The sequence below is a fragment of the Periplaneta americana genome, chromosome 4 (assembly GCF_040183065.1).
Source record: "Periplaneta americana isolate PAMFEO1 chromosome 4, P.americana_PAMFEO1_priV1, whole genome shotgun sequence".
NCBI lineage: Eukaryota > Metazoa > Arthropoda > Insecta > Blattodea > Blattidae > Periplaneta > Periplaneta americana.
This window is the reverse complement of record NC_091120.1, coordinates 15,272,150-15,296,794: the sequence shown is the minus strand read 5'-3', so window position 1 is coordinate 15,296,794 and position 24,645 is coordinate 15,272,150. Positions and strand designations below refer to the sequence as shown.

The 24,645-nt window shown below is 34.9% G+C and overlaps 1 protein-coding gene across 2 annotated transcripts in view; it reads right to left on the bottom strand.

Annotated features, from left to right (window-relative positions):
• Positions 1-3,659: 3,659 nt before the first annotated feature.
• The window catches only part of lqfR (clathrin interactor lqfR), a 78,971-nt gene continuing 57,985 nt past the window's right edge, over positions 3,660-24,645 (bottom strand). For both annotated transcript variants that reach the window (XM_069822881.1, XM_069822882.1), the window contains exon 13: positions 3,660-23,226. In XM_069822881.1, the coding sequence (XP_069678982.1) occupies positions 23,096-23,226 (131 nt within the window). In that variant the 3' untranslated portion in view covers positions 3,660-23,095. The remainder of the gene's footprint in view (positions 23,227-24,645) is intronic.

Here is a 24,645-nt window from a genome sequence, read left to right as displayed (position 1 = left end):
AACACACAATTTTATTGAAAAAATAATTACAATTATTGTAACTTCAATTAACTCAAAAAATGTAGGCCTAATTTTATTTTCAGAGCATAAGTGGTGTAAGTCAAAAATGGGTAATGAGGGTTAAAGTAAACATTCTTTAAAATACAGCGCAAAGTTGCAGTTAATATTGAATTTATTTAAACTATTAGTAGTCAGTGAATAGCAAGAAGGATATTTTAATTGCTACTTTGCGCTGTATTTTACAGAATTTTTACTTTAAACCTCATTACCTAATTTTGACTTACACCACTTCTGCTCTGAACGGCTCAAATAATCACTGCGAATGTAAAATCAGCACCAATAACAGTCATGCAAATTATTACAGAAAAGATTGGTTTTTATATTAAATTTAAAAAGGCTCTTGAGAACTTAATACGTCTGCCACATGAATCTACACCAACACATCAGAAATTTATCGACACAGTCTGGATTTATTCAAGAAGTGAATATTTTGCAAAAAGATTACAATATTCCAGGAATTCTTGAAAAATTAACACCATGATCCCTACTTGAATGCCACAATAACATTCAACTTTTGACAAATATAAAGAAAAAAACACGAATATAAAAATTATGGAATTACTTGCATTAAAAATGTAGATACATTATCCAAACTCGGAATGGTTACACACTTACACATATGATCTCTGCAAAAAAATAATATACTGTAACAGGTATTTATTTACTTTGTTGAAAATCTACATTTTTTAACCAACCTTTTTAAGATATTTATCAGACAACATATGAAAGTAGACTAACATAACCATATATCAGAAACTTCAATTTCACTTTTTGATTCCTTAAAAAAAATGTAATTAAAAATTATTCTATTTCTTCAAAATGCCATATATTTTCTAAAAATTACTCAATTTTGAAATCTATTTCACTCAGTTATTGCTGTTTATGCGTACAATGCTCTGTACTAGGATTTTGCAGCTAACATTATTACAAAGAACATTTTAGTCTAAAAAACGCCATTTCAAACGTTAATACATACCTTAAACTCTCCTTCCTGACATACAAATAGGTAACTGATAACTATATAATAAATGTTTTATAGAACACAATACGTAGGCTACCTACAACGTGGATTATTGGTTATGACTAAGTTATGATTTTCTCTTGGTCTTTAGGGAAGCTGAAGAACGACAAATTGTTGTTACTGCAATTTTCGTCATTGCACACATTGCCTTTATTCCGACGCATCATTAAAACGTTATTATAACATCTCGCATCCCTTTAAAGCACGTGCTGGCTGAACGAGCCTGTATGAACCCTATGACCAGTGCCTTACCTGCCGCTTGGGCGCTAGTGTCGCGAATGTTGGCAAAAAAAAAAAAGTGAAGTTGCGCGACTGTATGTATTAGACTGTGATACGTACTATGTCGTGCAAACTATTTATAGATATAGATATAAGATAATCAGTTAATTTTAAAGATACGATGGGAAGGTTCGAAGTCAAATTCATTTAAATAATCCCCTCGACTATACTTGTTTTTTTTAAAGATGGGACATGACAGGAGCGTTGCGATCGGAAAAACAACTGAATGTCACATAGCGTGGTAGGCCTGTTGCAATGGTAACAACGATTGAGTTGCCAAACTTACCGTTCCCCTTGGTGACTGCTTAATAGCTCTCTTGGCGACATTTATTGTGCACACAATGTTAGCATTGGTGCGTTTCGTGTTTGATTCTCTGTCGATTTTTGTATTGTTTTCTCACCTTCGCGTCAATTGTCAATGAATGTTTTAACGTCAGCCATCTTAACAACAATTGCTAGCTTCCATCAGCTGGCAGCATAGTAGTCCATATTGGCAACATAGCACTGTAGTTCCAAGCCCGACCGCTTAGCTGTCATGTCCCATCTTTCAAAAAAACAAGTATAAACCTTGACCTTGTCAAATACGATCTTTATGGGTTAGGTTGGATAAATGAGGGATGTCCATTAATGTATTTAGGCGTGAATACATCTTTGTTCGAGGTACAATTTTTAGCGTAACACGAAGTTCAAGAACCTCCGCTAGATGTTGCATATGCCAAAGCTTAGATCATATATGTAACAGATAACTCCTCGCTACGTTAAAATCGGCAGCACTTTGAAGAGAACAACCGCCAGGATCGCCACTCGTCCGCCGTAAACGAACACGAGATGGCAGCACAGTCGCTAATGCAATTCAAATGGGTATTATGACGTGACTCCTTATGTAACAACTAGATGGCAGCGTAGTAAACCTGACAAACGTTGTTAACCTCAAAGCCTATAACCCCGACATATCTGTTACATATATGATCTATACTTGTTTTTTTTTAAAGATGGGACATGACAGGAGCGTTGCGATCGGAAAAACAACAGAATGTCACATAGCGTGATAGGCCTGTTGCTATGGTAACAACGGTTGAGTTGCCAAACTTACCGTTCCCACATGGCGAGTGCTTAATAGCTCTCTTGGCGACATTTATTGTGCACACAGTGTTAGCATTGGTACGTTTCGTCTTTGATTCTCTGTCGAATTTTGTGTTGTTTTCTTATCTTTGCGTCAATTGTCAATGAATGTTTTAACGTCAGTTGATACCTTCCATCAGCTGGCAACGTGGTAGTCCATATTGGCAACATAGCACTGTAGTTCCAAGTTCGGCCGCTAAACTGTCATGTCCCATCTTTCAAAAAACCAAGTATAGGGCCAAAGTCAACGAGTTAGAAGAGATCGTTGGCCAAAGTGTATGCGTGCTGCCATCTGTCGGGATTTATATAATCTACTTACGAAGAGCTTCGGACATGAAAAACAAATATATTGGTAGAGTAGCCTTGGTGACTGATTACATTTTCCACCATTTCTTTCTCCGTCCTACCACAGTCTAGCATATACAGTCGTGAAGCTCAATAAGTAGTAAATATGCAAACATTAGATAGTTGCTCACCACTTTTTTTTATAGGATAGCTAATATCGCCTCATTACAGGCAATGCAAAATAGTACCGTCACAGTCTATTGTTTCTAGCACCCTCAAAACTCAAGCTTCGTGACTGTATATAGTAGACTGTGGTCCTACAGTGAATCTACTGACATGAGCCTGTCGCGTTTAAGCACACTTAAATACAATCGACCTGGCCGGGGTGAACCCGCCAACCTTGGGCATAGGAGACCAGCACTATACCAACTGCGCCAATCAGGCCGACTTCTTCGCAGAAGATTATATATAAAGTATACACAGTAAATCTCAAAAAATTGTTAGAGAAATTTACGATTTTTTTTACATAATTATGCATCCAACAGAAAATAAAAAAAAATAAGACAAAGATATCCGTAACTTAATAAAAGCTGTTACAAAATGCTTTAAATGTATTACGAGGAAGTACCACCTCTGTAATATTTTTTTTTTTGTTCTAATTTAGTCAAACAGGCCAGATGAAAATATGTGCAGAGTAGGGGAAGAATGAATTCCTAAACAAGTATCAATATACGGTACATGCCAAAAGAAAAGAGAAGTTCAGTCAGTAGCAGCCAACAAATGACAGATTGAATTGTAACAGGTCAGATGACTTAAGAAAATGGAGGAGAATCAAGATGGCTATTTTCGTGTTACTGCATGTACTCTAAAACTACCAAATAAATTGTCATAATCAAAGAATGGCTCTTTATTTAAATTAAATTACTGAAACATGTTCATTACACTTATCAGTTGCAGACATTTCTATTTTTTTTATTTTATTAAGGCACAATGTTTCAAAAAGTAATTCACCTTCAATACACTGTTAAAAAAAGTTTCTAATACCAATATTTTACACGTACAACATTTATGGCTACTATTTACACAATGGCTGTCAATATGTACTGAAGTCGTAACAAGACTATGTAAATGACCCACAACCTATTCACAGACTGAAATGCGGGGGAAAGGGGAAGTTTAAACTCTTTGTAACATAGAACATGAAAAATATATATTACATGTCACCAGTAGTCCCCAGAATATTTTATACCACAAAGATGATTATGTTCAAACACAAAAAAACATACGTTGAAAGCTTGTTTTAAGAGCCATTCTCATTTAAAATTTCATCATGACCAAATTTGTCAAACTGAATTTTATATACAATCTGGGAAGTTTTTAGAATACTCTAATAACTTTTATGCTCGACCATGCCGAAATGTAGTAATTATACACCTGGTAACAGTCCTTTAATGCATGTCATTAAAGTACACCTACTCATTAAAGTACAGGTGTTTTCAGCCAATGACAACTCAGCTTACAGGTGTTCAGCCAATGACAAGTCAGCTTTGTACCATTATAAAACCGGAAGTATCGATTATTCTCGGATATGCAATCGAAAGAGAATTAGCGAAAAGTCACAGAGGCTGGAAATCCAATACTGTCACAGAAGGTTCTGTTCTGTTACTATAATAATTAGCGTTAATTGTAAATAATATTCAAATAAATTCAATTTGTCATCTTTTTTTTCAATGTCGAATTCAATAATCACGGTTATACCAAGTTTAACGGGATTACATCAAGGTCAATAACATTATTGTTCCTCGGAAAAAATCAATACTTTCACGTCTGCGCACATCTCACAATTCACGACCTAGAACAAGGTCACTTCCGATCTTGTCAGATACAAATATAATGTATACATCTGAATAATTTCAAGTTAGAAATATGGTCGAGCATAAAAAGTCGCATAATGTACTATTCTGCAATTGCAATACAAAAAGTGAGTGAAATGAATCATTCTAGAGACCAAAGTTACGGGGGCTACTGATTCACATGATTACGAAATACATCATACTCAATATGATTAAACTTAAATTTTATTCTTTGTCATCATTGAAGCATGACTGTTAATTCTCGAAGATGTTTATTCAGCTTTATATTTATAGCTTTGAGTACATTTGTGCCACGTCATCTACATACTTGTTGCGTACTTTGTCCAAGTACATGCTTCAATAATAAAAACTAAGTTTACACAGTATAAAGGTTATATCCATTTCACCAAGGAACTTGAATTACATACTACAGTTACCTCCTAATATTATGACGATGATGATGGTGTGGTAATAGTACTGCTAACGTCTTTTGAGTGCAAGCAATGAAAGGTGAACATTTGAGAGCATGACAATGAACTCAAGACACCAGACCCTTACGAACCACACACCCTTGTCAGCCCTGTTAAACTTAGGAGCGAATCATGCAAAGTAGCCTCAGTCTACTTGTTTTAGTGTAGACACAAAAGGCAAATCGTTATTCTTAGACAGAGTGAACTCATAGCAATCTACATATAGTAAGTCTAAGTAATAAGTGAGCTACATCAGTTTTATTTATGACAATATCTTTATCAACTACATGTGAAGTCTGCAGGTGAGCAACACTGATAATGAAGCAGTTAACATCTGCTCTGCTCAAAGGATATAACAACTTTATGAGATTAGAAATTATGATGTTCATGATGATGGCTACAACTGTAATGATCATTGAAAATATGCTTTTGTACCAAGTCAGTGGAAGCTGCACTATTCATGAATTATGAGTGTGAATTTAAAATTATCTTGGCATTAAAAACTTTCATTTCAAAACCATATTGTAAACAATATAATGAATGTATACATTATAAAAACAGCACCCTTCTTCGCAATTTATACACAACTTGCAGTAGCTCATGTAATTCCAGTAATTATTCAAACTATAAAAAAATGTAAACACTATTAGGAAAAAATGAACACCGATCAAAATAGCCCTCATTTCTCATGAAAACCAAGAACTGAAAAGACTACAGTGGACTATAGCGGACTTTATGTTGTCAGCAAACAGCTGGATATATTAAGAAAATCGATTGATTGATCGAAAATTCATTTTTCCCCTACAAACTGTTGTATGTATGATTTTTTTTAATACGAGCAAGGACCCCCTAATCATGACAACAATTTTCTTAATTTTCGTATTCTTAATTCTATGTTTATTGAATATGTACGGGAAAAACATTCTGCACAGAAGTACTAACAAAACAAGTTACACTGCATAATGATATACCAAATGAAAGAGAATTAAATAATGTCTTTATCAGATTCTTTGTTAGAACTGGAATAAAAATGTCAGACGCCATTTTGGTCTCTGGGTACCACTAATCACTAATAATCTACCTACAGTTCATTCACTGTTCTGTAACACAACAGTCTTTAAAAACTTTCAGCCAATCACTGCATGCACGCACACATACACACTAAATAATGTGGATAATAAAATTTGCTTCTATTATTTTTCCATACAATAAAATATTTTACTACTATAGAACTAGAAAAATTAACATGTTTTATAAACGTCCTCAATTAAGCAATGTAGCAGACAGATGGCCTGTACTCTAGAAGCATGAGCCAATTTTTACTACCATTTCATTGTGACAGTGAACATGAGGTATTTTACAAACTGTAAACAAATGGACATACGATTACAGCAGAACTTGGTTATAGCGACCTTGTTTTATGCGACACCTCGCCTATAACGTCAAATATTCTGTGGTTCCAACTAATTCCCATAAGACATATGCTTTTCTACCTTGCTTAATACGACAAACGTATATGTGTCTACCTCGCATATAACATCATTTTCAACCTCAGGTTGGAATACAATTTTCCAAGAACCAAAGTATTTTAAGAAATATTTTGCTGAAATCTGCCACATCCTTTATTCTTCCCTTCCATCATAGACCTCTGGAACGCAGGCAGATTCCCCATCCCATCGTAACCCGCCCGAATTCATGTGGTATTAATGGTACCTGCATGCGGTGAGTTCCGACACGAAGTTTTCACTAAGTGCATGCATTTTAACGCAGTATGGCCACTAAAAGAAATGAGTGACACTTTAGAAGCCATTAGAATTCTGAACATTTCTATGAAGCTAGAGGAGGGAGTATGAAGCTAGGAGAGGGAGCAGTGAAATTGCAACTGAAATAATGAACATAGAATTTAATTTAGAAAGTGTATATTGGGCAAGTAGGAGACAACAGAGTAAAATGACTGATTACTTGACTCCTCAGTAAATAAGTTTGGTGAGTAAACTGTTTTAATACAGAATACTGAATTTATAATTGTACATGTATTTTATTGTGTTCATGGTATGCTTAAAAGTGAATACATAAATTTAAAATAAGCCTAACTATGTTTATTATTTTTCATTTTCCACCTCACTAGACTGATAATATGAATCTCGGTTACTATGACACTTGTTTATAACAACATAATTTTCAAGGTCCTTTGGATATCAATATAACCAAGTTCTACTGTATTTATGGAGATGCTGGACAAAATTCTCTCTTGATTGTATGTATGTACAGGGACATCATTTTATTTTTACTAACATTTTTAATATTAACCTGACTATACCTTTAGAGAACCGGAAACACAGTTTGCTATCCCCTTCCACGACTGTAGTTCGATGATACTGGCGTAAAACACAAACAAATCACTCTACTGGGTATAGGAAGGAAGAAAAGTAGTTCATCCATTTACGTAAACTAGGAAATATCGCAATTTTGAGTTTCATAATTTTCATTAGGTTTTTGTTTAATCAAAGTACAGTACCGTATTAAGAATAAGTGTTTTTACTCATGAACTGAGGTATCCATGCGAACGTATTCATTATGCAGTGTATATTATACTGTCTACAGCACATTAGTGTACAATATAGAGAAAGAAATTAAATTGAAAAATAATCATAATATGAATATTTAAACACAAGTTTGAAAATGGTGGCCATTCATTTCGATACAGGCTTCAGTTCTTTTGTGCATATTATCGCACTATAGACTACTGCATCTAATTCCAATTGCCAGTTTCGTCCTTCGTACTAGTAACTCACGTTGAAATAATTCTGTACCTACTCTACGTACTGTAAATTCAATCTTCACTTCTGCCGGACCCGGAAATATAAAATTACTCAGACATGCTATCTACTGTCCGTCCAAGTGGTTATGCCGCAGGATTGTAGAAAGGGGGGAAATCACGTGACAGTTAATTACTTAACGAGGCCCTTTTATTTAAGTTAAATTAAACAGCTGTATAATATTACATAAACGTCCAATTCCAAACAGAAATTAATGTTTTCAGAAAAGAGCTAAGACAGCCCAGCTATTACATATATAAAATGATGTCCCTGTATGTATGCAGTGCTTTTTTTCTGGGGGAATGAGCCAGAATGCTGTTCTGTCACCTTTTCATTGTATTTTTCATAATGTGTTAATAATTATGTTTCTAACTGGACAGTAATCATCTCCCTGTCCGCTACACAAAGTTCCACCACCTTTTCCTCCAGAAGAAAAGCACTGTATGTATATATGTATGTACCTGGTACAGATTTATGAAGGAATAGTATTTCATCAGCACGTGAATGTTTGTGTCATGCTGAAGATTTTATACAGAGAAAGAAATTCTGCATCTTGTACAGTTATCATTCTCTTAGTTTAATTTTACCCTATCAGAACATTATCTAAGGATCTTTTCAATTTTTTTTAATATATTACAATTGAGCAAATAAGGAAACTCTTTTATTCATTACGAAATGTTAATTAACCCTTTTCCTTGTTGTTCAATGAGGTAACCGAGACAACTGATATGTGAAATCATTCAAAGGAAGCACATTAAGAGATGTTTAGTGATGCTGGTTAATAAACCCTTGTCCACTGCTGTAGTAACGGTTAGGATTCCTGATCGTGAAACGAGCAGGCCCAGGTTCGAATCCTGGTTGAGGTTTTTACAGGGTTTTCCCTCAACCCATTAAGAGCAAAAGCTAGGTAACTTTTGACGCTGGACCTTGACTCATTTCGCTGGCATTATCACCTTCATTTCATTCAGACACTATATAACCACAGCAGTTGAAAAAGCTTCATAAAATAACCAATAAAAAATAAATAAAAAAATATAAATTCTTCATGGTCTAAGATAAGTAATGTTTCGACTTTTTTGCTCATTAAATTTCCTTTCATCAACTCTATGTCTAATTCTTAAGTTTAATATCTGTTTTGTTCATAATTAGCATAACGAAATATTACAACTGACCATTTTTCTTAATTTAATAACTTCACGTAAAATGTGATAAAAAGATACAGATTCTGCATTAATTATTCAGTAAAATGTTATCACATTTAAACATATTACAGCAAAAGTCTTGAAACTTAACTCTTATAAATTATACTTTCATGATTCTCTTTAAATCATCTAATTTATCAAAATTCAAACTAATCACTTTACCTTATGTAAACAAAGAGATGAAGATTTCGATTTCTGTATGAAAATGTAGATAGCAGAAGACAGAAAACAAAAAATATATATAGTGGACACTTTTTAATTCGAACTCAAAGAGGAATTTAAAAAACTTCGAATTATCGAAACTTCGAATTAACAAAAAAAAAAAAAAACACTTTATTTTGCAAAATAGTGTGCCCTGAAATAAATGATTTCATACAAATACTATAATTAACATGCAATGCAACTCACCCTTTTAATTTCCATATTTTATCTATAAAAAGTGTAGTGTCCTAGTAGTGTGACACGGTGTTTAAAGCACTTGAGTACAAGACAAACAATCAGTAAAAAATTCACCTCCTCTTATGCGTTTTCTATTTCCACCACTTTGTAAGTTCCAACTCTCCAATATTTTTTCTTTATTCTTTATGTAGGTGGATAAAGTGTTCGGCAATATTCCATATTCCTTGGCAATAACGTTCTTCTTTTTTATTCCCTTTTCTACTTCCCTGAGCACTTCAACTTTTTTTGCCAGTGTTAAACTGGTGTACATTTCGCGTTTTAACATTGTACGTAAAACGAGTCACTGAAACATTCCTATCAACTGAAGGTTTTAAGTTCACTGAATTTTGTACTGCACGTACTGTGAAAGTAAGGGAGGGTACTGTACTTCGTTATTTCCAGTTCTTGGGCGATGAGGGAGGGGTGGGCGTCTACCTGAAGACACAAAGCGCTGGACAATAAGGTAGAGTTCGTTTGCCAGTAGTCACAGTCTAACGGAAATTCAACAATAAGCAACTAGGAATGCGGAAACTAGAAGATGGATTCTTTGAAATTTTAACTGAGATGTACACGAATCATATTTCCACTTTTATAAAATTCATAATACTTTTTTCATAATGAAAAAATTAAATTGTTCCTTCGAATTATCCAAATGGTGGCTTCAAAATGTCGAATTAAACGTAAATTTTTTACGTTATTTTAAATAGGAGTTTCAAGGGGATTGTACTTTTATTCGAATTGCCCAATAATTCGAATTAACCAGTGTCCACTGTATATGTCACTTTACAAATGACTTTTGACATTTTCTGACAGCCAAATATTAATTTACAGACTGATAAATGTATCGCATTGCAAGATACCACTCCCTTCTATCTCTCCATAGGTCTTCTCCCAATTGCCTTCTTTCCATAGCTTCCAGAATGCCCTTTTTCCATGTTGTCATAGGTCTTCCTCTTTTTCTTCTTCTTGATGGGGTCCAATCATATGCCAACCTTGGTAATCTTTCCGTATTCATTCTCATCATATGCCCATACCATATTAGTTGTTTTGTGAAAATATCCTCTACAATATCATTTTTAACGTGCATTTTCTCTCTGATTATATCATTTCTAATTCTGTCTCTTCTTGAAATGCCTGCTGATCGTCTCCAATAATCCATTTCTAAGGCCAAACATTTATTTTTGACTGCGTTTTGCAACTGCCAAGTTTCTGCCCCATATAAAGTTGTACTTCTCACAATTGATTTATAAATTTTATGTTTAGTTTCAATTTTGATTTTATTATCCCTTAATTATCCCATAATGCTTGATTAAGAGTGGAAAATGTTAGATGTTATGTTTTATTTAACGACGCTCGCAACTGCAGAGGTTATATCAGCATTGCCGGATGTGCCGGAATTTTGTCCTGGAGGAGTTCTTTTACATGCCAGTAAATCTACTGACATGAGCCTATCACATTTAAGACACTTAAATGCCATCGACCTGGCCCGGGATCTAACCTGCAACCTTGGGCATAGAAGGCCAGTGCTATACCAACTCGCCAACCAGGTCGACTTTAAGAGTGGATATTGCATATTTTTCTTTCTTCAAACGTTCTTTCATTTCTACATGGTTCCTTTCCTCATCTGTGATTGTAACACCTAAATATTTGTATTTATTACTATATTTAATAACACCTTTATTTTCAAGTATCAGATTTTGCTTCTTTTCCCCAATTTTTCAAAATTAAATTTTAATCCAGATTTTTCATATTCTTCAATGAGTTTCAGAACAAAATGCTTGCAGTAAATGGTAATACATTACTCAATATTCAACAAATTAAGTTATATAAATTTTAACCTCCCAATTTACTAAAGTCATTACCGAACAACGTGACTTTGAAATGCAACCACCATGGTAGCTTAGTGCTAGCACAATCCAGGTTCAAAACCCCAGTCAATCCACCCTGAATTCATAACTTGTGTTGGGTAAGCTTGTGGCCCAGCAAAACAGAGGTTTTCTCCAGGTACTCTGGTTCCTCTATGACATCCCAGTAAAGGTAAGTGTTCACTACATAGTATCGCACTCATCAGACAAATCACACGGATCGGAAAAAGACTATCTTTGCTGTAATTGTTATGTAACAGCGTTCACTACATCGTATCGGACACATCGCCTCACGGCAAATCCGTCCACGTTTCTCGGATGGGCAACTTTTCCGATGCGTGCGATCATGGCCTTCTTTAATAAATCAATTTTAATTAGTCAACTGTTACTATTATGTTGTGCCATGTTCAGTGTCGCGCCAAAATGGCAGACGGAAAACTTATTTCGCGTGTAGAAAATTGCGAAGAATTATATAATTTGAGGCGTTCCCATTACAGTAATCAATTCGTTTCTTGCAAATATATTATGTAACCAATATTTCTTTTGTTTCTTCCTCTTCAATTAAGACGCATGAAGCAATTACAAATTCTTATTCGCTAACAGACGTAATTAATAGACCTAACCTCAACTCCTCTGTTTTCAGCAATGTCAATATCGTACGACGCCATGTCTTAAACAGCTGATAGGGGATCCGATGAGGCGATGAGGTGGAGCCGTTACAGTGAACGCACTGCACTTAAAATATCCGTTGCGTGCGATTCATACGAGCAGTGCGATACGATGTAGTGAACGCTTACCTTAATTCTCCATCATCAAACATTATGAGTGCAATGTAGACTCATTGCCTGTGGTGCACTCTACATAATCTCTGACGAACTAAGTGGTCTATGCTTCTCAGCACTAGAGACATCTATGAGCCACACTTGTAGTCACGGTGAAAAATGATAAGAACACTGTCATTGTAAATAATAATAATAATAATAATAATAATCACCTTCTTCTTTTGAAACACATTTGAACATTTACACTGAAGGCCAAGATAGACATACCTGAAATTATGTATTAATATTCGTGAGCTATATAAAAAAGTTTACATCACATATAATTGATGAATTAAGCACATTTGTCCTCAATGTTAGTGTAAGTATAACTTCTTTGATCAAACAGATATTGTTACGGAAGACAAACAGGAAAAATAGATCTCTGTATGTTCATCACCAACCTTTCTCTTACACAAGATAAAGATCACTTTAAAGAAAGATGCTTACTATATTGTTAGTCATAGTCTCTTGTTACCTAATACACTCAACAATAAACTATAATGAGTATGCAAGCCATACAATGAATTGAATTCGAAGTCTAAAGCATAACATAGAATGTATATTTAGTATTGTAGAAGCTGTTCTTAATTCAATATAGAGAAATTCCTGATGCATCCACAAGTAGTTTTATTTGTTTATTTCTGGAGAAAACGAAACTGTCTATTGCATACTACTGCTATGATTGAGACAATGAATTCTAACACTTCTCACAAGCAAGTGATGCTTATTTACATGTTTCTTATATAAATGCCTTGCAGTAGCTCATTTTGTAATCCTTAAAGATTCTGCAACTGTAACTGATAACTATTTTTTATAAATTTATGTTTAAAAATTGTTTTTATAAAATTACCCATACTCAGTTATGAATCAAAACTAATTAAGTATATAATTTAAGCCAAGTTCCTCAGTAAATGGATTATTACCTGAGAATACAGAGGAAAAAAAGTCCTCACTGAATGATCATGATCAGTGTATTGCATTTTAAACACGCATATTAAAACATCTGCAAGGTATTGTGCCTTCTTATCTTACATATATAATTCGCTAATCTGTACAAAATTCATTATTCCCAGCACCATGAGCAGTTGTTAAGTAATATATATTTATATATGTATATATATAGTAGAGGCCTCAGGAATGTGTTTACATGCTTGAAACATTACTCAAAATATTCAATTACAAGTTGCCATATTTAACACATCAGAATGACGATGAATCTTACATGGTTTATATCTGGGACACACATAAATATCATAAATCAAACATGTAAAAACAATTTTGGGCCAACATGTATGTTAATACTTTCCCTGAATATATTTACAGATGCTTGATTTATATAACAAATATACAAAAAATCCTGCTAATTTCTCTTATATTCAGTCCATTGTTAATTAATATCCTGAATCTTCAAAAAATAAAGTAAACTATATATATATATCTTTTCAGAAATAATTAATATGAGCTCTTTTATACAACAGAAATATTATATTCACTTCGTCAAAGGAGCTGTGTGTGGAATGAATTAAATTTATTTAAAATAATATTTTAAGATTTAGATTTGGAATGCAAATAAAACACTACTTTATATGAAACTTAATATCCTTTGTTACGGTGTGTCAATTTAACGCTTTTTATAAATAGTTTCAATTAATAAAAAAATTCAGACATGCACTGCTGAAACAAACCAAAAATATTGCTTGCATATTGATATATACCTGCTATTGGAATAATCTATTTAACTGACGATTATTGTTTTTCACCATCAACTGGGAATTAAACATATACTTCATCTAAACGTCTGTAACAGCACTAATAGTAGTTAATCAGATTAGCCCTTCACCAATCCTATCTGAACCAGTAAACAATGTTTTTGTTTGTAGAAAAATCTTTTACTATTACAACAACATAAAATGTCCTAAACGCTTATACATAGGTTGAATAAAAAGTAATGGCAACACTGCTGTCACGTGATGATGGTGCGTTCGAGAGCTGCCAGCTGTGTGAACATGAACAAGGACTGTTAGATGAGTTAGTGCAGCCAGTGGACAGTACTCTGTCAATCTACTGCAGTGTGTAGAACGTTCACTTTCATAGGGATAGTGCGAGCGCCCTAAGACCATCCTTACAAAACTAGAGCAACGTTCCTGGATCAAAATTGAAATGGCACAAGGTCATAGTGCACAAAAATGTTTTCAGGGACTGCGTGAAGCGATGCAGCGTTGCCATATCGCACAGTTGCACGATGGGTTAAAGCGTTACAGGAATGCCTTGTTGCACCGGTACCAAAGGGAAGGTGACGACTTTCTTGGACGAATCGTCGCTATGGACGAAACCTGGACTCGCTCATATGAACCAAACTTGAAACGCCAATCAAATGAATGGAAGCATCCTGGTTCTCCTCGTCCAAAGAAAGTGCGCCCTACACAAAGTGCTGTGAAGGAGATGTTCATCGTGGCGTATGGCACTGATGGGGTAATACTGCACCATGTTGTACCTCCAAGGCAGACGGAAAACGCGGACTACTGGAACATCCACCGTACTCACCCGATATGATCCATGCGATTACGATCTTTTCACCAAAGTGAAAGAACCACTGCGAGGGACCCGGTACAATACCAGAGATGAACTTATCCGTGCTTTAGGGTGGTCAGTACAGAACATCAACAAAGATGGATGCGCTGATGGTGTACGACGCCTTCCAAACATTTGGCAAAAGGTAATAAATAAGGGGGGCGACTATATAGAAGGTACATGAATGTTGTACCCCTGTGAATAAAGCCATGTTAGAAATATCGAACTGTTGCCATTACTTTTTATCCAACCCAAGTATAACTGGCAAAATTGCTTCCCTTGTTATCCATTAAAATTAGCTTCAAGTGAGAGTTTGAACTTCAATAAATACATTCATACAACTGAGTGGCATGTATTTATGCATGTATCATATGCAGGAAGAAACACAGAAGTGAAGTATTATCACGTCTTTGAGGAGCATTGTTTCTAATCTTATTATGTCCAAGAAAAATTTTTTTACTGGAATGACACCGAATTACTCAAACTGGACAAGATTCCATTACACTACACACAACCACTTTTAAGCACTTGTTTCACGGTTTACAAATAGACGACTTGAAATGATCAGACTTCTCAACATGAAAGATAAAGTAAGAAGAAGTATTAAATTCAATTTCATCCACTTGTGGACTTAACACATTTTGAAAACATAACTGGATTTTTCAAATTTATTTATGGTAGCCAATAGGGATCAGATATATCTAAGTTTCATGACCAATGAAAAAATTTGCATACAATTTAAATATCTGAAACATCTTAGTGACACTAACACTGTATCAGATACAAGCAGTAGTAGTGGTCGTGGTGGTGTAGCATTTTATTTAACATGTTCAACTGGAGAGGTTGTGTCGAATTAATTTGTTGAGAAATGACCAGAAAATTTTGCCCGGAGCCCTCTACCAGGAACAGAGTTCTTCAATGTGCCACAAATCTAGATAAGCACTCAGCTTTACTTATCTCGTGGGCATGACCCTAATAAGTCGCTCATCACAGCATGGGCACAATGCCACTAACATTCTCCACCAACTATTACACGCCAAGCTACAAGAGTTTCAAATCCCATTCTTTTTCATCACACCTGATCTGCCGGCATGGTCAAAAGCCTTGTATACTGCTCAACCACAAATGCCTTTTTATCTATGTCACTAGGAAGTCTGCGTGCAATGAAAAGACGAAAAATTATCTCAAAAAGAAATACATGTATGTCCTCTATTATTCCTTTAGATCAGACTTGGGCATCATGCCTCACTGACCTTTACAGAGCTTATCGCTCTGAGTGACATCTTCACAGTCCCCGTTCCTTCCTCACACAGCTCCTAGGCATGGGCAGGTTTTATATCAGTTTCATAAGCAATATCAGTGGTGGCATAATGGCATTATCAAAGCAGTGTGTACGCGTTAGAAAACGATTATTTCATGAGAAATGGGAGGAAGAGTTTTTTTTGCTGTTTAGAAGGGGAGAACATACGATGTAAATTATGATCGAAAATCCTATTAGGCATTAATAAATTTAATAAATAACGACATTACTCCTTATGTCATAAAGAACATGCTGAATTAGAAGGTAAGACAAATTAAATGCTATTTTTTTCGTACTATTCCGAAGAAAATTTATGATCTTAACATTTCCATAGTATACTAAATACGACATTATACCTTAAACACGCTGCATTGAAAGGTACGATGAATTAAATGTTGTTTGTACGTATTATTTCCAAAAGAAATTTATATATATAAAAAAAAAAAGCATTAAATGTGCGTAGAAAACGAAATATGATTTTCTGAAATTATTTTAGGTCCAGAACGTGCAAATCTATTAAGTAATCTTGATAAACACCAGAATATTCAAGAAAATAAATGTAAACAACGTGATGGAATATTATTGGCTAGTTACGCAATTTCTCGCCTGTGATTTAAATCAATTCAGCGACGGAGAAACAGTAAAGAGGTTTATGATTAAAGCTGCCGAATTAATTTGCCAAATTGAATGAAAGTTTTCAAGAGTCTCACGTTAACCAAGCGCTTTCCTAATAGTTCGCCACTGACCGCCTTAGCGATTACGATAAGGTGACGCAGGTCACAGCAGTTTATATTTCCCATCCTACTCTGCAGTCTCCTCTCCTAGTAAACAAACTATTTCAAATCGAGTGCCTCACGTAACCGAAAATTGTGCCCATGTATGCTTTACATAATTTAAAAAAATCACTGTTGACAAATACGGACTTGCCCTCATATAATGTGATGTTTCATTGATATAACCAACATGTTGTGATGAAGTATAATTTCTGGACAGTTTCTGTCAACACACTCAATTCATAGAGCCAGAATTTCTCACGAAGTATGTAAACTTTCTTCACACTTTATTTGGAGACATATGAGACATTGCGGATATTATTGTTGTCTTTTAGACTAATGAATTGTGATGTAAATAAATAATTCATAGCGTAAGGTTTATAACTCATTTCAATAAGAGTCATCATTATATACAACAAAGTATACAAAGTTAATACTTTTGGCTGTAGAAACAATCCATCAACTCCTACTGGTTCAGACAGATACTTGATGAAAGGGCTGCAACTGTTATACACCTCAATACTATGCAATGAAACCAAAATTAATGCAAAAGTAATCTCGCAAACTTAATGAGAAAAGATGCAAAATAATTACAACAAATTTTTAACATACAGGAAAACCTCAATAGTTAGATATAAATCTAATCACGGTCTTTGAAATAATTACACTGAAAAGTGAGGTCCAAAAATTATGCAAAACACTACAAACCAATCAGAATTATGTTTTGTGTATTCCATCGTGTCCAATGTACAAACAGGTTCCACCATCAGGGCAAATAGGTAGACCAGTATGGTGTAACAAGCCCAACAGAAAAGCTGACCCCTTCTGGTCTTACTTATCTGCACTAATGGTGGAACCTTTAAGTAGTTTCAAAACATCGGAAATGCCAAGTTTCAGAACACGGTGGAATACCCAAAAACCTAATTCTGATCACAGTCACCGTGACAGCTTAAAGACTCACACTACAAACCAAATTATCCAAAATGTTTATTTAATTAGAAATTCTATATAAATGATGGTAGCAGTGGTGTTGATAGTAACACAGGCTGTCTAGGATTGTCGTCATAATAATAATAATAATAACAACAACAAATATTTTCTATTATTCTTATAAAAATTATCCTGTTATGACTATCCTGCTCCAAAAATTATCCTGTTATGACTATTCCACTCAAAGAAAAAACTAAAACATCTTGAGACATCTCAAATTCTATTAATACAACACCCGACACTGAAAAACAACTACATCATGTTATACATGTTATGTGCTAGCATACATACCCCATCAGAAATGCTGAAAATTAAAAGTTATATCAGTCCAAAAATACATTGCAAAATTCGACCCTCCCAAGTACTAACATTGTAACTCAATTTTTTTATGGTTTTGAGTTATCCTAGTTAATATAGTCTTAAATTGTTTCTTTTTCTTCCAGTACTATCATTGTAATTCTAAACCTCCCCAATTGTATGTAAAATCTTATTGTTACTCTACATATCTGTATACACTAATTTACACGATCATTTTAAAACTTCATTTTCATCTCCTGAAAAATGTAAGAAAGTGAGTTACAATGTTAGTACTTGTGAGGGTCGATCGATATATTTGTATGTGAAATACTGTGATAAAGTAGTGCTATTGTTATTTGTAACATTGCACATAACTTACACTATTTGTCATCTTATGCAATATTAAGGTAAGTTAAAATCTGTTCCCATTTGGAGATAGTGCACATGTACTTCTCTTTATTGTCAAGAAGCATCTACAGGAGACTAATAAATACTGAACAGTGTAATCTTCTTACTTCCTACTTCAATCACGGTAATGGCGATTACAGTACAGTAATAATTTACTTCAACCCCATCTAAACAGCTGTACAAAGACAGAAGTTTGATCTAGTCCGAATGTTCGTTTTGATGAAATTATTTACTCTAACAATACATATCATCTTTAAGATTCCTTCAGAATAGCATACAAAACAAAAAATTAACCTCCACAATTAAAAATTCGGTATTTCGACATGAACACTGCTTGCAATTCAAACTGTACTATTATCTCGTCCAAGTAGTAACAGAAGTGTTTTCAAAGTGAACTACATTCCAAGTTCAAGCATGTACAGAAAATTGAATAGTATTAATTCACCCTTGCAAAGGTGTGACAATTCCTGCAGAAGCCACCTACATTAGCAGTTTGACTGAGAAAGCTAATTTTGTACTTAAAATCTCACTTTGTGACAATATAAATATGAAAAAGTCATTACATATACATACCGTATTTACTCGCATAATTTCCTCTCTAAGTCCACACCTGTGGAGTAATGGTCAGCGCATCTGGCCATGAAACCAGGTGGCCCGGGTTCGAATCCTGGTCGGGGCAAGTTACCTGGGGTTTTCCCTCAACCCAATACGAGCAAATGTTGGGTGACTTTAGGTGCTGGACCCCGGACTCATTTCACCGGCATTATCACCTTCATTGCATTCAGACGCTAAATAATCTAGATGTTGATACAGCATCGTAAAATAACCCAATAAAATAAAAATTTCCTCTCTAAGATTTTTAGGATATGTTTTTCAGAATTTTATTATCCTTGAGTAATTTCCCCTCTTACTTCTTTGTCTTTCAAGAGCGTCTTTCGTGAAGATCCCAAGTATAAATAAAATAAGGATGGGAAAATCTAAAGTTACTAATCATCCCTTCTATAATGATAAATACTATCTATGTTTGTTCTAAGGACAAAGAAGATGATCTAGATTGGTTGTCTGTTAGAAGTGGTAGAGTGTAAAGTACATGTACTGTACTCCAACCACGAGAAAGTCTCGGGGGGAATGAAGCGCAGCGGGGTACTGCTGTGAATGAATGTTGATGTCATAAGGTCACACACGTGGGTACTCGTATCTCTATTGGCTAACTCTCACAGCACAAACGATAACACTGATACACACATATTTATACTACCCTAGTTACAAAATTAGATCAGTGTTAATCTCCTGGTCTTTTAATCACTCCATACAGGAAATAACATATGCAGGAGAGTATATGTTTTTTAAACTGATATTATAACGGTAATATTATCTAACTACTTCGCTCCAATAGATGACGCAATAGTAAGCACATTCCTTTCACGGTTAATCTCCTGGTTGGAGAACAGTATGTATATTTTCTTTGCCTAATTAAATTACAGTAATTTTGATACTGATATTTCACTGAGACATAGTATAACACCTTACTTATTTACAAATGGCTCTTAAGGAACTCTGAGGTTCATTGCCCCCCCTCGCATAAACCCACCATCGGTCCTAGTCTAACACCATGATCTGATATTAGTCAAGGTCAGCTACCTGCATTAGAATTGACATACAGCTGTACAAAGGAAGCCTCAAAATTGTCCATAATTACTTAAGTTGCTTGTATATATTTATAGTTATTTAGCATTAAACATTCATTTGATTAACGCATGAACTGTTTAATGTTATTTATGACCAGATTATTCTCGATATTTTGTAGTCTTCGCGTAATTTTCCCCTCGGCTTTTCACCTCCGAATTTTTAGGAAAAGGGGGAGGGGGAATTATGCGAGTAAATACAGTATGTATTACCAAATAGATCATCAAATAGTTATAGAAATATTGAAAAACAGTTATATTAAGTAGAAGCTTGCTAAAGTGGGAGTAAATAAACTAAAGCAAATGTTATTCATGAGAGCTCAAAATATTGAAAAATGTCTATAAAATTAAACTATAACAGTTTATAAAGCATTCTCCTAGTATACCATGTTGAGCCAGGAACTAAAAGAATATGGCTATGAGTTACGCCAATGAATTGTGAAATAAGCAAAATAAATATGTGCTAAGATAATGAGACATGTAACAAATATTGAAAATTGGAACTTTCAGTTTGACAGAATTGTACATTGTATATACACCTGCACAAAAATTGTCTTTAATAATAATTTAGACAAAATATGTTATAATTGTATCACAAATAATAGAAATAATTATTTATACAGGGTGTATTTAAATTGGTGTCAAATATTTCGGGGACGTGTTCCTAACATAAAAACAATTAAAAAAGTTAATAAGAACATGGGTCTGAAAACCATTCGTTAGGGAGTTATTAAAGGATTTGTCCCTTCATTAACCGCTGATTGTTTGATGATTTTTTGTTTGTTTGTATTTTGTAGAGCAAAGAAATCAGAAGAAAATGTATTCTGTGAGTGAACAGAACGAAATGATTTGCATCATTTAATTGATGATGTGCTTCTGGACGTCATCCAATGAATGTGTTTTAACATGATGCTGCTCCAGCTCATTTCAGTCTGATAGTTCGTAATTTTTTAATGATCGAAGGGGATTCATTGCATGGCCTGCTCGATCACCTGATTTGAATCCAATGGATTTCTTCGTCTGGTTTATGCGACTCCTGTACTTAATGTTGATATTCCGGGAGCGTATGCAAACTGGATTTCACGAAATACGAAACAGTCCAGGAATTTTCAACAGAGTACGCCAGAGCACGTAACGCAGGTTTAGGGGACACATCGAAGCAGGAGGAAGCCACTTCGAGCAATTTTTGTAACATTAAATTTTGTCTTGTAACTCTGAAATAAATTATTTTGAGACCAATGTTCATATGAACTTTTTGTAATGTTTTGGTGTTAGGAACATGTCCCCGAAATATTTGACACCAATTTAGATACACCCTGTATAGCAAGAGATAATTACCATATCACCCCACAAGTAAGAGTCTTACAAGAATCGTACAAATGAGAAGGGGAAACATACATTTGGCAACACAAATGCTAAGGCACATGTATTACCATCCCAAGAATTTAATTATCTTATATCGAGGTTTTCCTGTATATATGTTTCAATTAATGAACAGCAATTCATACATTGGAACTGTTTCTGATTGTCCAAATGTCTCCTAATATTGCATTATACTACAAATGTGAACTGTATGTTGACCTGTGAATTATCGACACCAGCTTATTATGCATTACGAGAATTAGGACGTCCTGCATCTTAATACACAACCTTGGAACAAATAAAATTTAGTAACTACTATTATATAATACTTTCCTTATATTGACATATATTCTGAATCGGAGAAAAGTGTCATCCAACTAGTGAACACTCAAAACTTAAGGGCGAGGTTATAAAAATATAATTTTCCACACTAATGCAAACATTATGCAACCCCAAAACACTCAACTCAGATAATATCATACTCTGGCATTTGAAACATCGTATCAGCTTTCCAACTTGTCCTATTAAAATATACCTAAAATGAGACAAGCTGGAAGCTAATATTTCATACAGGATGTAAACATGGAATGTGAACAACTTCAAAGCAACAGTTTCCAGCTAAAAAGTCGTAGGAATGAGGCATGAACACATATAAGACGTTTTCACAAAACTCATGAGGTTTTAGCGTATCCTTATGTTTTTGGGTCAGGAGAATCCAATGGCGCTATCAGAATTAAGCTAAAGTTGGTAAGTATATCAGTAAATTGATCTTGAAATAAAAAAGATTTTTCAAAACTCGGTATCTACAGTTGTGTATTTTAGAAAAGAATTGTCTTGAAAAAAAGAAGATTTTGTAGATAACGAGTTTTGTGAAAACGCCCCTCAATTTTACAAGGGGGTCACTAACACTTGAACTCTCAAGCTAGATGAGAATGAGATAGTGAATTTATATGTTTTCTGCATAAATGTGTATTCATTAGGCTTTAAAACTTTAATTACTGATCATTTTTCATAGCAAATTAAACCTCAATGTTACACTTTTAGAAACGAAAACCATAACGTAGCTATATTGGTTTGGGAACTCAGATCTTAACATACAAACACCTTCTCATCTCTAAAATGTATTCCAAGAAAAACAAATACTCTTTTTGAAAATGCTGATTCAGAAAAAAAATGGTACAAATACCTTATGTAAGAAATGATCACTGTAAACTTAGGACAGTACCAAGAATTGCAAAGCTGATATTACTTAACCAAAACCTCTCGGGCCAGAAGGCACCTGGTTTCAAGTCAAATTCAGAAAAAGTGTCTCTGTATTACATCAAACGAAAGTGTTTACATCTTATATATACATCCTGTATTTCATATTCACATTTGATAAGTCTTGACTTTGGCTTAGATATTTCGTTCTCTATATGACGCCATGTTTTATTCCCAGAAGTGAAAATGTTTTGACTAATGACAGAAGTTACCCTCATTTAAATGCAGGGAAGAATAGTTGATTTTGTGTTGACTGTTGCTGTTGCTGAATACCAACCATGCTGTGCTGTACAGGCCATGCCGGTGGCATAACAGGACTTGAAACACCTATCCCGGGAGACATGCCTATTAACAGATAAAGATAATGCACATTATGTCTCTGCAAGAACATAATATATATGAAAGAACACCATAAAAGCCAGTGGCGTAGCGTCAATGTAAGCTAAAAGCTCAGCTTCCCCAGTTAATAACAATTTCATAACAAATTTGCAGTTTATGAACAAAATTATTTATTAATTTTAATACAATTTATATTTAGGCATTAAATATTGTGATATGGCAGCTCAGGATGATTTGTGATGCAGCAGTAAACATTAAGCCTGCACACACCAGCTTCCAATCCCCTCATTCTTCTGTGTAACCCACCCCGCAGATTTTCCATCTCTTTCTAACGAAACTACCCTGCGATGAAAGAGTAATGGAACGGAGAAAAATTCTCTCCGGCGCCGGGATTTGAACCCGGGTTTTCAGCTCTACGTGCTGATGCTTTATCCACTAAGCCACACCGGATACAACTCCGACGCCGGTTAGAATCGTCTCAGATTAAGCTCCAAATCTTGGGTTCCCTCTAGTGGCCGCCCTCTGCACTACGTCATAGATGTTTATGAACGCAGGACCGAAGTCCACACATGTGCTGAGGTGCACTCGGTATGAGTGACTAGTTGGCCGGGATCCGACGGACTAAGCGCCGTCTTAAATCACGAAGTGATTTACGCATATCATATATATTATTTTAATGTACCGAAGTACATACGATATTTCCATGCAGATATTCTGCATCATCATACGATAAACTAATTAAAAACTATTCCTAGGCTAAGAGGGATATCTTTTCCCTTCATACTGCTTCTGGCAATAATTAGTCACTTTCCCGACAGAGTGAGTGTATTTTTATATGTTGGTTACAAACACAGTCCGGTGTGGCTTAGTGGATAAAGCGTCAGCACGTAGAGCTGAAAACCCGGGTTCAAATCCCGGCGCCGGAGAGAATTTTTCTCCGTTCCATTACTCTTCATCATATGATGACGCACTATATCTGCATGGAAATATCATATATACTTCGGTACATTAAAATAATATATATGATATGCGTAAATCACTTCGTGATTTAAGACGGCGCTTATTCCGTCGGATCCCGGTCAACTAGTCACTCATACCGAGTGCACCTCAGCACATGTGTGGACTTCGGTACTGCGTTCATAGACATCTATGACGTAGTGCAGAGGGCGGCCACTAGAGGGAACCCAAGATTTGGAGCTTAATCTGAGACGATTCTAACCGGCGTCGGAGTTGTATCCGGTGTGGCTTAGTGGATAAAGCATCAGCACGTAGAGCTGAAAACCCGGGTTCAAATCCCGGCGCCGGAGAGAATTTTTCTCCATTCCATTACTCTTTCATCGTATGATGACGCAGAATATCTGCATGGAAATATCATATGTACTTCGGTACATTAAAATAATATATAAACTACCCTGGTCGCAAGGT